At 38.1% G+C, this 17467-nt stretch overlaps 3 protein-coding genes across 4 annotated transcripts in view; 1 reads left to right on the forward strand and 2 right to left on the reverse strand.

Annotated features, from left to right (window-relative positions):
- Window positions 1–4418: 4418 nt before the first annotated feature.
- LOC108595052 (muscarinic acetylcholine receptor DM1) lies at window positions 4419–10337 on the forward strand. Of its 2 annotated transcripts, none has more exons than XM_017980194.2 (4): window positions 4419–5359; window positions 6777–6954; window positions 7015–7202; window positions 9012–10337. In XM_017980194.2, the coding sequence occupies exons 1-4, from the start codon at window positions 4419–4421 to the stop codon at window positions 10045–10047; spliced, it is 2343 nt and encodes a 780-aa protein (XP_017835683.1). In that variant the 3' UTR covers window positions 10048–10337. The 2 variants fall into 2 exon arrangements, with proteins under 2 accessions (XP_017835683.1, XP_017835684.1); XM_017980195.2 differs by having other exon boundaries at window positions 7015–7151; window positions 9012–10047.
- Window positions 10338–13822: 3485 nt separating this feature from the next.
- On the reverse strand, window positions 13823–14786 carry LOC108595841. The gene is made up of 2 exons (XM_017981132.1): window positions 14369–14786; window positions 13823–14310 (listed from the first exon to the last, which is right to left on the reverse strand). Exons 1-2 carry the CDS (start codon window positions 14493–14495, stop codon window positions 14030–14032), a joined length of 408 nt encoding a protein of 135 aa, XP_017836621.1. The 5' UTR covers window positions 14496–14786; the 3' UTR covers window positions 13823–14029.
- Window positions 14787–16956: 2170 nt separating this feature from the next.
- The window catches only part of LOC108597110 (serum response factor homolog), a 38106-nt gene continuing 37595 nt past the window's right edge, over window positions 16957–17467 (reverse strand). The window contains exon 4 of the mRNA XM_017983488.2: window positions 16957–17435. Within this exon, the coding sequence (XP_017838977.1) occupies window positions 17299–17435 (137 nt within the window). The 3' untranslated portion in view covers window positions 16957–17298. The remainder of the gene's footprint in view (window positions 17436–17467) is intronic.

Raw genomic sequence — 17467 nt, forward strand, 5'->3', positions numbered from 1 at the left:
TAACATATGGCCAACAGCACTAAAGCATTGTCTTTAGTTGTATTGTTAAGTATTTTTCTCTCAGTACACACACACACACACAGAGCGCGGACACACACATACGCAAAAGTAACAGTTTTTCCGCTTTTGCACACCCACACACACACACATACACGGACACACACGCGCGCATTAAACATGGCTGGGTCCATTATTGAGGGTGTTGCTGAGGATGCTCGCCATGTTGCCCAACAAACACAAATTCCAGCACAAAGCGTAAGATAACAGCTTTGATACACACACACACGCACACTAGCACACACACACACAGCATCCTCGCAGAGAGAGAGCGAACGCGCGTGAGAGCGAGCTTGACAGCGAGAGCGAGAGAGCGTACGACATACCGTTAAGGTACACGCTTGAAGCTTTTCTGAATCAGTCCCGGACGAGATTTAGCAACGTGCGCTTGGGCCTATCATCAACAGCTCCAGCGTTGTTCAGGCGGAACGGCGTGCAAAAGCGTAGTGTGTGTCGTTTGGCTTTATTGTTGTTATAAACTGCTGCCCAACAACAGCAAAAAATAATTCAATTAATTGCACACAAGTCAAGCCGTATTAAGTGCAATTTGTTTAAAGCTAGTGCGTTTAAAAGAAGAAAAAAAACTCGGCTAACATTTGTATCTATAACACAAAAGCATAAATTTGATTACAATGTTAAGCGCAGGCCGAATGTAAAAACTTGAGGGCAGCAGCAGCACACGCAGCAGCAGCAGCAGCAGCAGCAGCAGCCAGCAGCAAGCGCTTTAAAGGCGTTAACGCTAACGCTGGCGTCGGCGTCGACGCTGGACCCGCATTGTGTATAATAAAATTTGCAAAATAACCCAAAGCGAACAGCCAAAGCAGCACAAGAAGCGGCTACGCAGCTGCAGCAGCGCCGCCAGCAGCAGAGGCAGCGCAGCAACTGAAGATGTGTGCGCGCACAATAAAAAAAATTACATACTTTTGGGAGCGGCAAATGGCCAAAATCAACAGCAGCGCAGCCAGCAGCAGTCAAAGCCAACGCCAACGCAAGCAGCGACAGCGAACGCCAGCGCAACAACAACTGAGATGCTGAGCATGCAGAAATAAGCTACGCAAAGAGAGAGAGAGCCACAGAGAGAGCGCAGCAGAGAGCAAGAGAGAGCTTTAGCACGTTTTTACATGTAAGTAGCAACAGCAACTGGGGGCGGCGCGCAATTGAGTGTGAGAGCATGTGCGTTTGTATGCGTGTGTGCTCGTTTTGATTAAACTTGCGCGTAGTGGCGGAGAGTGTAGCGTAGAGTAGGTCGGTCGTACGTACGCGAATTTGTTACGGCGGGGCGCGGCAAATGCTGCTGCTGCTTGCAATATGCTAAGCGCTTGGCTAGTAGCTTGGGCTCTTTGGCTCGCCCAGCGTCAAGCCATAAGGTGTAATCATCAGGCTGCAGCAACAGCAGCCATTCAGTCAGTCAGTCAGGCAGCAATTCAATTTCCGCCAAACAAGACGTTCGCCTAGCAATTAAACTCACGCCAAAAGAAATTAGCATAAAAGCTAAACTACAAAACTAAAGGCAACAACTAAAAGTAAGCAGCTAGTTAAGCGTACGCTCAACATCTCAGTGTGTGTGCCAGTGTGTGTGTGTGTGTTAAAACTAAAGCTGATCTGGCATACTAACGCATATACTTAGCCACACGTGTGTGTGTGTTTTTGTGTGTTCGCCTGTCATAAAAATAGGCTCAATAAATTGGCAAATAAAATTACGCGCTTAACTCGCCGTCGCATACACGTACACAACGCATACACCTACACACACACACCCACACACATACACATACAGCGGCTGTCGCGCGTTTTCATAATAAATCCATAAATCCTTTTTTTACGGGCGCGGCAGCCAATTCGATTATTTGGCAAAAGGCCGCCACCCAAACCGAAACCGAGTAGCTGACAAATTTGAATGTAACAAGCCAAGCAGGACAGTTGGCCAAGAGCACAGCCCTAAGCCTACAACCCACCCCCCCCCCCCCCCCCCCCCCCCCCCCCCCCCCCCCACCCCCCCCCCACCCCCCCCCCCCCCCCCCCCAACAGTGACGTGGCCCAAAAGGTTTGCCAATTTAGCCAACTACTTATTACTTGGCATTAACTCGAGTTTATAAATATATAATAAGTGCTCATATATATTTATTTGACTTGCTGTTGCTGCTTGGCCCGGCCTGGCCTGGCGCCCTTGCAATTTGATTTATGCGCGTGTTTATGCCCCAGACAGCCCCCAAACGAGATAAATACACAAAGTGTGTTTGGCAATTGATTGATTTATTAACTGGCGCGCATTTAATTGTCAAGCAATAAGAGTTGAAAGGAGTGGAATTCATAAGAATTTTAAGCTTTGACAGCAAAAAAATAGCGATGAGCATAGATAATGGAATAGAATTGCTTAAGCTTAAGATAAGTGAAATAAAGTAAAGAGTTGAGTTAAAAGAAATAGCAGAAACGCCGTTGAAATGGCTTCTAACTTTTTATATTAGCAAATATTATACAGAGCTTGGGCACAATTTGCATTCAATTTATTTAAGTTATGTTACACTACTAAGAATGGCAATGATAAAAGCAAAGGCAGCTTAGCTTTTCTCAGAATGAATGAGCTAAAGTTTATTGCTACAAATTATACAAAATCAAATTAATACATACGCACTAACACAACAATTTTATATATATCTAAGCTAGCAAATTGAGCAAGATAATTAAAACGCTTTGCAAGCGATTAAACTTAGTTTTGTTTGTTTATTTTGCAAATGATAAAATATAACTTAAGCTGTAACTAAATTTATGCTTGGCTCGCCTAAAAAGTTTGGCCTAATGTACTTGCGCTAGTGTATTATACTAACTACAAAGTGACTAAAGTATTTGCTGCTAAATTCCAATGGCAAATATGCCATCAATTTTATAGCTGCAGCTCATATTCATTTCGTTAGTGTTTTTAGCAAATTCTTTGGTGCCAGGGCAGGGCAAGCGAAAAAATGTAGCATACTTAGCTGCGCTGCAGTTGAACCTTTAACTTTAACAAATACTTGGGGCTGTCACCAAAGCGCACACGCGCGTATAAATTTTGTTATTGTTGTTGTTGCTGCCTTTTAATTTTGTTGCAAAACTTTTTAATTTGTTATTAAAAAACTTGTGTACACGCGCCGTCGTATTTTTAGTCGACTTATTAAATTTAATGTAGCATTTATATCTGTGTGTGTGTGTGTCTACTGGGCATATAAATCCATTTTAATTACCTTACTGTGCGTGTGTGTGTGCGTTGCCAGATATAAACGATTTATGCGCTGCCAGATACGCACTGAAGTTCATTTAAATTAATAGTTGCTATTTGGCTAGTTGCAAAATTAAAATGAAAAGTTAAATGTTATATAGAAATTAAAGCTGTTTGTTTGGCTTTGCTATTGTGCTGCCAATTAACAGTTGATGCAGTGCACAAATCTATTTAACGCGCATAATACAATTACAACATTTTTGCTATTTGATTTGTGTACAATGCAAGGCAACAATGGCTGCCAATATACGAACTAGAAGGACTCAATGCAAAATCAATCATGACGCATATCATGTCATATCAATCAGCAGGCTCAATGCGCAACACATGGCGTATAACTTTTAACAAAATATGTGTGTGCAAACTTTCCAAATCAAAACACAATGCTAGGCTGTGTCTATGCCTGTGTGTGTGTCCAATGACAACATCAATAGTTTTTGAAAAGTGACAGAGGAAACCGCCTGGAACATTTCCGTGCCCCAATGTCTAGGCTGAGGGGTTGGGCGCGGGCTGCGCCTGACTGTTGCATGTTAGCGCCATTGTTGGCAAGCAACAACAATATGGGCGTGGCATGTTTATCTGTGGACTGACTCGCTTGGCAAAGGAAACGCATTCAAGCAGTTTTTCATTTACATTTTCATTAAAACAAATCACACAGAAAATGTCATTTGCAAAAAAGGACAAAGCAGAAGGCGCCCGCAGGCGCCAAGCAGCAAAATATGTGCCTTGCTTTCAGTTGTAGTAAGTGGGTGAATGGGGAGTGTGGAGTGGGTGCGGTCTATGTGTGGGTTGTATCAAAGGCCTGCCAACAGCTCATAATTCTTAGCTCTTGTTATTTATTTATGCTTGTTCTTCTCTCTCTCTTGTACCAGGGCCAGTGCAAAAATGCGCACAACGAAGCCGCTGCCCGCGCTGCGTGGGTGCAGCAACAAGGATAAGCAGCAGCAACAGCAGCAGGCGCAGCAACAAACCAACGCTGCCATTTAAAGTCAAAGTCAAGACAAGCAAAGACGCGCGCAAGCAAAGCAAAGCAAAAAACACACACAATACTCACATACAAAGTATTTAAGTTAAAAAGAAAGAGCGAGAGCTACATCAAGCATACGCCATGGAGCCGGTAATGAGCTTAGCCTTGGCTGCCCATGGACCGCCCAGCATACTGGAGCCGTTGTTTAAAACCGTTACTACGAGCACCACCACAACCACCAGCAGCACCACCCCCAGCTCGAGCAGCAGCAGCGCCCACAACGCCATCAGTCCCACCACCAGCAGCACACTGCTCACCGCACTGCTCGAGAATCTAACCTCAACAGCTGCCAGCGGGCTGTACGATCCGTATGGCAATCAAACGAATGGCACACTCGGATTTGAGACAAAGGGACCGCGTTACTCGGTGGCTTCGATGGTGGTCATGGGGTTTGTAGCCGCGATTTTGAGCGCGGTAACAGTTGCGGGCAATGTCATGGTGATGATTTCATTCAAAATCGACAAGCAGCTGCAAACGATCAGCAACTATTTTCTATTCTCGCTGGCCATAGCGGACTTTGCCATTGGCGCCATTTCCATGCCGCTGTTTGCGGTCACCACTATACTGGGCTATTGGCCATTGGGGCCGCATGTCTGCGACACTTGGCTGGCCCTGGACTATTTGGCTTCCAATGCTTCAGTGCTCAATCTGCTGATCATTAGCTTCGATCGTTATTTTAGCGTTACGCGACCTTTGACCTATCGCGCCAAGCGCACCACCAACAAGGCGGCGGTGATGATTGGCGCCGCCTGGGGCATCAGTTTGCTGCTGTGGCCGCCCTGGATCTACAGCTGGCCCTACATCGAGGGCAAGCGCACCGTGCCCAAGGACGAGTGTTACATTCAGTTCATCGAGACCAATCAGTACATTACCTTCGGCACTGCCCTGGCGGCTTTCTACTTTCCCGTCACCATCATGTGCTTTCTCTACTTTCGCATTTGGCGTGAGACCAAGAAGCGGCAAAAGGATCTGCCCAATTTGCAGGCAGGCAAAAAGGATTCCAGCAAGCGCTCCAATAGCAGGTGAGCAAAGAAAATAAAAGTTTAGTTTAAAGTTTCTATATTAACAACTTTTGTGCAAAGAAAGTTTTTGAAACAAAACTTGCGCAAGAAAATCATTTGCTTTATTTAGCAAATAAAACAATGTGCTGCTAGATTTATTTATTTATGCAGCTTAGCATTTATTTTATGGCACCATAATGTAGTCAAAGCAACTGCGAGAGCTTTAGGCTGTTTTTGTTTATGCTAAAACTATATTTGCTATATGTTGTAAGTTTAAAGCAAAACATTTGCATTTGAATTGAACTCAGGTCTAGTGCTGCAAAAACATTTTGATTAATCCAAATTGATAATTGATTAATCTTTATAATACAAATTTTAAAATTTTATTGCTAATGCAATGGCTTAAGCTACTAAATTGTGTTTATTATTAAAATTAGACACATATTTAAAATGATTTGTTGCTTTACAAAGAAAAAAAGAAAATTTATATGTGAACAAGATCTGAACTAGTGACCACAAAATACGCGCAGACTACTCGGAGAGGCTTAGACAAGGAATAGCAGAATCATAGCATTGATAGATAATGGGACACCTGAAAAACTTAACTTATTTTCGTTGTACAATTGTTTTCCAAATTTCGTAAAATTTAACAATACAAACTGTTAGCTACGTATACTTAATATTTTTCTTTCACAACATTGCAATTATTTTATAGCTTATTGGATATCCATATAGATAATTTATTAATAAAAAACAACATTCGAGCTTAAGTCATTGCATTAGCAACAAAACTTTCAGCCTCAACTCAGCAATTTAGTCGCTGCAGTTATGCAAGCAATTAGTATTAATTCTTAATTTTAATCGCAGCATTTGCATTCTAAGCGCTGCATATAAGTTGAAATTTAATATATAGACAAAATTACATTAATTAATATGTGTAGCTAGACTTGGAGGCCATTTACACCAATTGCCTTGAACTTGGAATATTTAATTAATAAGTAGAAATTAAATCATACGCACTGTTGTTCAACGAATTATGTATCCAGCTATATTTAGTTGCAGTCTAGCACTCAAATTGAAGCTAACAACAGTGAATGTTAATTTATATAATAAGTTGATATATAATAATTATAAATAAAGGCTGAAGGCTTTTGTTGCTCTGGCTATAAAAATTGTACCATAGAATTTAATTCTAGGCTACAATTAAAATAAATATAAATTCACTTAAGGCAATATAAATGCTTTACTTGCATAGCAAATTTATATATATGCATTTATTTTAAACAATTTATTAGCTACAAGCAATTCTTATGATTTATTATGTTATAATTTATTTATAATATAAAATATGCTAATCAAGCTGTCGCTTCTATTGCTTCAGTGCAGCTTACAGCTTAATTATTTATATTGAATTGACTTGACTTTTTCATAATTCCAGTGATGAAAACACAGTCGTTAATCATGGGACGGGCGGGCTGCTGGCGTTCGCCCAGCTGGGCGAGCACGACACTTGGCGACGTCCGCGCTCCGAGAGCTCAGCGGATGCGGAGAGCGTCTATATGACCAACATGGTCATCGATTCGGGCTACCATGGCATGCACTCGCGCAAGTCAAGCGTAGGTTTTTGCTATTTAGTTATGCTTATAAAATTATTAATTTAACTTGTTTACTTGCAGATAAAAAGCACAAATACAATCAAAAAGCCATACACTTGCTTTGGCAGCATCAAGGAGTGGTGCATTGCGTGGTGGCATTCGGGACGCGAGGACTCCGATGATTTTGCCTACGAGCAGGAGGAGCCTTCAGATTTAGGGTATGCAACACCAGTAACAATTGAAACTCCTTTACAAAGCTCCGTCTCCAGGTAGTACAAACAAAAATCTGCAGCTCTCTAAATACTCAAAATAAAACACTGCACTCTAAAAAACACACACACACATACAGTCTATGTGTGTGTGTATTGCACTTTAAGCACTTTATATCAAACAGCAAAGTAATCAATTCAGTGTTGTAGTAAAGGAAAAACTTATTGCGAGTAAATTCACTTGATATATCGCATTCATTTTGCACTCGCACATTGCCCACATCGAAGCATCGTATGACGCACAGTGCACCCGAAAAGTATGCAGCCCCCCAGACTGTTTAAATATATATATATATATATATATGTGTGTGTTTGTTTGCTTGTGTGTGTGAGATCAAAGCGCATAGCAACTAAAGCAGCTTCGATTTTGTTTTGCTTGCAGTTTGATGCGGCATTTCAAAAAAAGTAAATGGGGCGGCATTGAAATTGAAATTTCGTTATTTATGTAAAAACCAAAATGCAGCAATACATTTCTCACATTTAATTTGCAACGTTTAGATATGCTAAACAATAAATTTATTATTTATCACCATCAATTAGCAATTTATTTGACACTTGACATTAAACATATTTAAATTTTATTTAGAACGCAACACTAAATAATTTAGCGCCGATTTAAATGTGTGAATTGAATTTGATACTCACTTTGCAATTTGTTTAAAATATAATTTCGTTATATACATATTTAAATTTATTTAGAAACAATTAAGTGCTGATTTAAATGTGTGAATCGCATTTGAATAGAATTTGATTTTGGATGCGCAATTTGTTTATTATAATTGAAATATAATTTCGTCATATACATATTTAAATTTATTTAGAATGACCCACTATATAATTAAGTAACGATTTAAATGTGTGAATTGAATTTGATTTGAATTTAAATTTAATTTGAATTGAACTTGAATTTAATTTGAATGGAATCAGAATTGAGTTTGATTAGCTTTGCAAATTGTTGATATATTTCCTGGTATATTTCCTTTTACAATTAAATTTCATTATAAAAATAATAATTTGCTAAGCTTATATTAGTTTAGAAAATATTAGTTTTAATATATTTTATATTTAAATTGCATAACATTTTTTTTAAAATAAATTTTATATAATTTGAAATTATGTTTGCACTATAATGCAAGTGATTTGGCTTTACTTATTGCATTATAAACAAATTATTTATATATTGTATCAATTTAGCATATTATTTTGTAAAAAATACTAGCACTATTAATATATATATACTATATGGCAGCAAAAAATAGAGCTTCAAGTTCAGCGGCGACATTTATTTCGAATTTAGTTAACACTTTGGTTAGTTGTTTAATTTTGTAGCGCATCAAACTGTTTTAAGTAATTGTTAATATTGTTTAAATACTTGCCATAGAATTTAATGTTAAAACATTCACTTTTATTTACTGCTGCTGCTGCTGCTGCTCTACAAGATTTTGCAATTTGGCGAACACGCCACAAACAAAATTCCTTAAAAATTCCAATTGAGCGCTAAAGCTCTTTGCCAGCCATTTGTGTCAGTGTGTGTGTGTGCGTGCGTGTGTCAGTGTGTGTGTCAATCAAGCGTATAGCAGTAGCAGTTAGCTTACAGTTATTGCTGCTACTCTTTGCTTGTTGTTGTTGTATTTGTTGCTGTTGTCATTGTAGTCTTAGTCAGCCCATCGCATGGCTGTAGTCAGCTGTCAATGTAACTGTTGTAAGTGAGTGTGTATGCGTGTGTATGTGTGTGTGTCATGTGTTTGTGTGTGTGTGCTGCAAGCTTAAACTGAAAACCACACGCTCTTTGTCCTTTTTCACACACAGATGCACCTCGATGAACGTCATGCGGGACAATTACTCGATGGGCGGGAGCGTGAGCGGGGTGCGGCCGCCGAGCATAATGCTGGCGGATGTGTCGCCAACGCCGCAGCGTCCGCCACTCAATTCGATTTCGCAAATGCAGGAAATGAATGCGGTCGGCAACAACAACAACAGCAGCAATGGCAATGCCATCAATATTGGCAGCAACAACAGCAACAGCAACATCGGCAACAACAGCAGCAACAATTTGCCGTTGCGTGAGTCACGCGGCACGCTGCCCGTGGGCAACAACAATCGCATTGGCTCACGCTCGGTTAGCCAGGACTCGGTCTACACTATACTCATACGACTGCCGCCAGATGGCGCTAGCAGCAACGCTGCCAACAGCAGCAGCGCAGCAGTCACTGGACTGAGCAGCGTCGCAAGCGTTCATGCAGACTCTGGGCCATCCATCAAAATGATACACGAGGATGTCGCCACACAGGCCACTGGACTGGGCGCAGCTGTTAATATGGGCGTGCCCGCCGCCGCCGCTGTGGTAAGCGGTCCGCCGCCCACGCGCCGCCCGCTGCCGTCGCGCGACTCCGAGTTCAGTTTGCCGCTTGGCCGGCGCATGTCGCATGCGCCGCAGGATGTGCGCCTGCTCAACGCCAAGGTCATACCCAAGCAGCTGGGCAAGACGGCGGGGCCGAATGCGCTGCTCAACGCACGCAACGCGGCCAAGAAGAAGAAAAAGTCACAGGAGAAGCGCCAGGAGTCGAAGGCAGCCAAAACGCTCTCAGCCATTCTGCTGAGCTTCATCATCACCTGGACGCCCTACAACATACTCGTGCTCATCAAGCCGCTGACCACCTGCTCGGACTGCATCCCCACCGAGCTGTGGGACTTTTTCTACGCCCTCTGCTACATCAACTCGACCATCAATCCCATGTGCTACGCCCTCTGCAACGCCTCCTTCCGTCGCACCTACATACGCATCCTCACCTGCAAGTGGCACACGCGTAATCGCGAGGGCATGGTCAGGGGCGTCTACAACTAAGGCGCGCCCACCCCCATCCCCGTTCGGTTCGTTTGGATTTTGGCAATTGCAAACCAAAATTAGGCTTAGGTAACAAAATAATTTGACAAAAGCAAGTACTGATTTTTTGATGTCTAGCCCGCGTATTTAAGTATTAAATGTAATTAAAAATACCAAAAAAACAAAACCCTAAGAAACCCAAATAAATATTTATCACAAATTGTACAGCGCAGTTCACTAAGTTGTGCGCTCAAAACTCAAAACTGAGCTCAAAATATTAATTGCTAAATTCTATTTTCAAAGAACTTAAGTCAACTTCATGGCTAAAGAATGATTAGTAATTTTTATAATTACTAATTAGCTTATTTGTTATTAGTTTTGCGCTAATTGTTAATGGATATGTTTACAAGCAATTGATGCATAGTTAATTGAGTTTGTTGCAAATAATTAAAAAAGAGAAAAGAGAAAAAAAGAAATGCAAATTATTTCAACAAAATCCTTACAATAATTAATAGCTACAAATAGTTAAAAGCTTAAATTGAAAATAATTGTGCATTATTTTACTTTTATTTAAATTTATTATTTTCCATTTATGCCAAAGAGCGAAGAATAAAAGTTATTTGAGTTTGTTGCAAATAATTAAAAAGAGCTGCAAATAATAGAAATAATTAAAAGGAATTGCAAATTATTTCAACAAAATACATACAATAATTAATAAGTGTTAAAAGTAAAAAGCTTAAATTGAAAATAATTGTGCAGAGTTGATTATTTTACTTTTATTTAAATTTATTATGTTGCATTTATACCAAAGAGTTAATAGTTAAAATAAAATAAATGTGATAATTTTACTTTTATTCAAAATAATTATTTTCCATTTATGCCAAAGAGCGTAGTATAAATGTTTACATAAAATGGTTCGCATAAATAATTTAGAATTTATTTTAAAATATAGCAGATGAGTTGAATATTTCCTTTTATTATTTTTCATTTATAACAAAGAGCGTTAATTAATGTTTATATAAAGTGGTTTTGATAGTTGATCGCATAAATAATTTAGCACTTATTTTTAATTATTGTGTATAATGCTGCACTACTTTAACAATTATTTGTAATTATTGCAAATGTTTCAGCTAATGAATTCCCATTTTGTTTTAAAAACTTTTGTAAATAGCTGACAATACTAGTAAACTGTTTGTACTACCGCAGCCCGCAACTTAGTGAGCTGCCCTCGCAGCCCAAAGCAAATCGATGAACATCACATTGAGAATAAAAAAGTGAAGAATTCCATTTTTTTAGGTAGGCACATGCTCCCATGCAAAGAAGAATTTAATACAAATATAATGAAAATACAATTTAATGAAGGTTTACGATTTGGAATACATATATAGAGAGTATTATACGAATAAATATATGCCTAGTATTATATACCGATTATATGACTATGATTATGATTATGATTATAAAGCAAATATACCTATGATTAAACTTAAGTTTGTTGGGGCAAAGAAACCGTAAAGAAAAAGCTTTAATACAGTTCAAACTACAATATGTATATGTGTATGCTTATGTGTATGTGTGTGCAACGAATCGTTCATCAATTTGCCACAAAATACTGCGAAATTGGTTCGACTTGTGATTTCGGTTGATTTCGTTGACGCTTTTGATAGTTCAGTCGAGCAGACATTTTATAGTCATATAATAAATATAAATATAAAGTGAACGAGTATCAAATATATATATGTACGTATGTATTAAGAACGTAACCCACCATAGTTCAACTAACTAAGAAGAACAAGCAACTTTTTTGTAACTCTCTCTTGATAAAGAACGAAATGCAAAACAGTAAATCAGGCAGGCGGCGCCGCAGTCGTTAGCAGCGAGGGTAGCTAGAGCAATTTCCATATAAAGTTATAAGTGCAAGGTTGTGGCGCTAATCAGTAACTAACATTTGTAGTTTGGGCTGCCCGCTTATAAACTGCCACGCCTAGACGCCCTAAAAAACAACAACAAAGCACAAAATTTCATATCTCACAAGCAGCGCAAGCACCAAGCAAAAACTAAACTTAAATTTAATAGTTATTAACTATATAAATGCAAAGTGTTTTTTATATATTAATGAACAGTTAATCCGTTTACACTGACCAACTGCATTAATCAATGGTTCCCAAAGCTGAAATCAAAGCAACATTTGTAGGCACTACTAATTATGATATAGAGAGTACATTAATTATATATATATATATATAGATATATAGATAAAGTTGAACGTAAACCCAACTACAAACCAAGAGACATGATTTACAACAACAACCACGCACACATCCGAATGAAGCATATAGAAACTACATACATATATAGTTAATGTCAAAACGAACTCAAATCAAATCAATGCTAGCACAAACAACAATTATATATACGACATAGTTTATATTGATATAGTCGAAACTGAATGACGGGTATAGATGCAGTTGGTTAATACAAATTGCAGGCACAGGGCACTCAGCAAAAACAGCAAAATACAGTTAAGTGCATACAATCTAATTGTTTGGATATATACTACGATATATGAATAATAATAATAATAATGATAATGATAAAGCTAAACTTAATACATATATTAAAATATATTAAATGCTAACAAGAAAATACAAATGTGAACTACAGAATTAACTAAAGCGTTTTATTATTATACAATATTTATATATTTTTTAATCAATTTATGTATTTTTTAGTTGCAGCTGTGCATATTTTTCGTATGTGTGTACTAATCCCAAACTGTTTGTTGCTTCAATCGCTTCTGTTTCCAATTGATAGGCAAAGCTGAAATACAATTTTCTCTTCCCATTTTTATTATCCAATGCAATGCAAATCCTTTCGATGGGCTGTAAGCTGCTTGCATCCTCCTTTCAACACCCACTAACATATTGAAGCCGATTGCTGCTTGGCCAGGCAAACATTATCCTTACTAAAAAGTCAACTATTTATACTCGATTTAATAAAATAATATAAAACAATGCAATGCAATATGATTTCGCATTTCAAAGCTTTAAATTTAAATGAAATATTGTTGTTAGCAAAGCATTTTTAGTTATAGTCATGAGCAATCAGTTAGATGCTTATGTTTTACTATTTGCATTTTACAGCTTTTAATTGTTCATTTTGTTTATAACTGCGCTTACTAATTTTTTTGCACATTAAAATTGCGTTTGCTATGTCTACATAAAGTTCTAGGCAGGATTTTTTTTGGCTAAGTTTGTAATTGATTAAAATAAGTTGACAATTTGATGTGTCTTAAAAATTAGCAATTAATTTAAAAGTAATTGCATTTAATTTAAAAAGAGTTAAATTCAAAAGAGTTAACAAATCAGCAATTAATTTAAAAGTAATAGCATTTAATTTAAAAAGCGTTAAATCTAAAAGAGCTAAAAAATCAGCAATTAATTTAAAAGCATTTAATTTAAAAAGCACTAAATTCATTGCATAAACTTAAATGCTGCTCACTGTTCTATTTAAAGACAGCAGCAACAATTATACAAAATTTTATATTTTTCATTATTTTTAGTACTTGCGCTATTTGTTATTTAGTATTTATTTCTTTATTAGTTTATGTGTGATACAATAAATATAAATTTAAAGCACTCTGACTTAGTTTACTAAGCAATTGTTGCTATATACTTTATAATTTTTAAGTAAAAAGCAACAGCAATATAAACTGAATCGGTTTATATATCGCTGCTCGCATTCAACTAAAGCGCTGTATGTTATAAATTATTTTAATTTAAAGCTTTTATTCAGTTATAATTTAGCAACTCAGCTGCGTCTGTTTAATATATTGCAACTGCAACTCTTCTTCTTCTTCTGCTTGTAGTGTGCGCTGCCTGCAAAGCAAAAGTTTTTGTAGCCATAACGAGGCGTCTTGAGGCCCGCCAAGTGTAATTTCAATGATAGTTTCAAGTGCTGCTCGTGCAAAGTTAAAGTTGCAAGTTGAGTGCTGCTCAAGTCTTTATGTCTGCTGCTCGTCCTGCTCCTGCTGCTCGCCTTGTGGCTGCATTAACATTTGTGCGGTCTTCTGTATGTTCTCAATCTTTTGTTGCATGAGCTCCTGTCTGCGCTGCTCGGCACGTTGCAGCTTATCCTCGACCTCCTCCAGTGTGAGCGGCTCTGTCTCTGCCGCTTGTTGCATCAGCTGCTGCAAACGCTTGGGCGGCTCACGTAGCGTATCGTTGAGCTGCAAGGGCGCAGCGGACTGCTCGTCCAGCGGTATGACAAACGCCTCCGAGGCGGCTTAAATAGCAAGACGTCGATTGATTAGCAAGCAGCTGGCATTGCTTACATTACTTACGATATTCCTGCTTGGCTGTCTCCTCCATTTTATTGCACTTGGGTGTTGCTGCTGTTGTTGCTGCTGCTGCTGCTGTTGGCGCTTTGCTGTCTTCTGCTGTTGTCGACTTGGTATTCGAGCAGCCCATGGAATTTGGCTCGAGTTAGGCGCGCAGCATAACGCTACGACTTCCGTTTCAGCTTAGATGCGAATCAGTTGAGTGTATCCTGCTGCTAATGCGATTTCCGCTGCTCCTGCTGCTGCTGCTGGGACAATTCAATTTCCGTTTTGCTGGCAACTAGCGGCCGTTAAGTCATTAGACGCAGCCTTAGACAACGTTTAATGCGCTCATTAATATTGATTTTACATCGACTTTAACTACGACTGCTCTTATACTATATAAGCAGCTAAGTCATACGATATTATGGCTATATGGCGACCGTTTGACAGCTCGGCGCATTGGGAACTGAAAATGTTCAAATTGCAATGCGCGTTTTTTTGCGTTGTCATTTATTATAATCGTCCAGCCACAATGGGTGAGGACAAGTGTGTCAGCCAGGGGCACAGGATCAATACTCATATATGAGAGCTTATTAATACACTGAGCACAAAATTTACTTAACTAAAATGTTTAATTTCTAATAAGTTCAGCACTAATAGTATTAATTAGAATATTCCAAAGCTTTTGTCTACATTTTTATTATCTAAACGTCTAATCCTTTGTTTTTACTTGACCACGCCTATGTTGCCAACTAACATAAGTTTAAAATGAAAGTTATAGATTTTATTCTTAATGTTAAAAAATCAAGCAATATATTTTAAGCTGCAGCAAATTTATATAATTCACTTTTACATATTCAAAAAGTTCATTAAATTGAACTCTGTAAAGTAATGCTCTATTTTTTTTTAATATTTTACTTTTACATGTTCAAGAAATCCATTAAATTAAGCACTTTAATTTAATGCTCTAATTTTTTTAATTTTCTGCTTATAGTGCTCAAATTGCAAAAAATTTAATATGAATTCCTAGCGAATAATCCATCAATCATTTTAAATCATGTTAAGCCAATGAAAAATTTCTGTTGAGCCGCCGCTTATTTAATTATTATTTGTGCTTAGCCATTTTATAGTTGAATTAATTTAATATATTTTTTTATTATTATAATATAATACAAATTGGCTTGCTTTTCTTGCAGTGCAGTTGCGTGGGTGTATCTAATAAAGTCAAAACAAACATAGAGCCCAGACACAGGAGCTAGGCACACCCACACGTGGGTCATTCGCTCATTGTCTGTCCGCCTGACCAATGTCAATCAACTCCAGCTCGTGGCCATAATCAACGCTAATTGCGGTTTCATTTGCACACACAATCACACACACACACGCAGCGAGTGGTGCATAAAGTTTAGTGACCCACTCAACTTTGACCAGGCGCTGTTTTTACAGTTGGCTTAGGCCATTGTCAGGCGGTTTGGCCATAAAATTCATGGGCCCCGAAACAGACACTAACGGCTTCCGGCTTGTGGAGCTTGGCGCGGAAGCCAAGGCGCGTGCCAAGACATTGAAGAAAGCTTCAGGGCGACGGCGGCGGCAATCACAGCAGTTCACAACTCATTTGTATGTGCCACACGTTGCGTCTTTTGTGGTCAAGTGGCTGCCACTTGGCATGCAAAGTGCTTGCAACGGAAGCGCACTCGGAACGGCTAACAACAACAGGTGCGAGACGCAGACACACACACACGCATACATGCATATGTGTATAAGCAGTCACTAAGTAATGAGCAACGTTTTAATTAGGCTAAGTGTCAATAGGCAATGTAGGCAATCAATCAATCCAAAAGCACAGCAAACACATTAATAAAAGCGTTGAAATGTCAAAAGTCACTCGAGCTCAGTTGTTGTTGTTGTTGCTGCTGCTGCTTTGGCTGGTTTTGCTCAAAAAAAAAGTCATTGAGGCGCAGCATTAAGCTAAATATGAATTCGAAGACAGCAAACAGCTCTTGGCTGGCAGCTGCAAGCAAATGCTACAAAAGCTGAATGCTATGTGTGCGCTACAAGAAGCTGCTTGATATGTTCGAAGTGCGTTTGCTTGCAGTTGCAGCTTTGAGTTTGTTTAAAGGCAAAAAGTTAAAACTATAAATGAGTTTTAAAAGTTAAAATAATAATTATAATGTTTATATATCTTTTTTTGCTTTAAATTAGCATAGTATATTACAACAAAGCAATAAATAAATTAAAATAATGAAGGCACAATTCTCATTTTTATCTGCAGCTAAAAATGAATTCAACACTTAAACTGTTTAATCTTGTGTTTCAACAAATTCTGCAAGCTGCTGCGCATTGTTTGGAATTTATTATAAATAATTTATATACAATTTTGTTAACTCAATTGTAGTCCTAGTCAACTAGCCCTTAAAAGAATTAATTCTTACTTTCGTTTTCAATAAAAAGCTGCATACATTTCTTTTATAGTTTTTATTGCAAGAAATTTATAAATATATTGTTTAAATTCATCATGACATTTTATTTATAAATATTGTTTAAATTCAAGTTCATGACATTTTGTTGTTTGCAAAAAAATTGTATTTATGTTTATTATAATATAATAAAACAATATAAACTATTAACAAAGCAACTTTATAACTGCAGCTTAGGAACATCATCATCATCATCGTTATTATGATTGTAACTGCTTTCAATCTCATAGATGCAATTTGCAAAACTTCATATTAACTTAAGTGTAAACTGTGCTCGAACAGCTGGAGACAGTGGCGCCAATAAGTAAGTTTATATAAATATTATTATTTGTTTTGCTCAGGCTTTTACAAAGGTATAAAAATATTGTAGTCTATATAAAATATGTTATACGTATATATTGATATATGACTGGGGGGTTGGGGGGATGCTCACAGGATGCGATAGCAGCAGTTAAGGACACGTTCAAGTTGCCGTTAATCATACTCCTGTTTAATGTTCAGCGTTTTATCTGCAGGCTTCTCGACTTGCGCGCCAGTGGGCATTTTATTGTTGCTCTTGATGAAGCTAGCGGCGGATGAGCTCAAGGGTATGGTGACATACTGATTGCCATCTGTAAAATAAAAAAAAGGTTTAGCTTGAGTG

This window comes from Drosophila busckii, chromosome 2R, assembly GCF_011750605.1.
Source record: "Drosophila busckii strain San Diego stock center, stock number 13000-0081.31 chromosome 2R, ASM1175060v1, whole genome shotgun sequence".
Lineage (NCBI taxonomy): Eukaryota > Metazoa > Arthropoda > Insecta > Diptera > Drosophilidae > Drosophila > Drosophila busckii.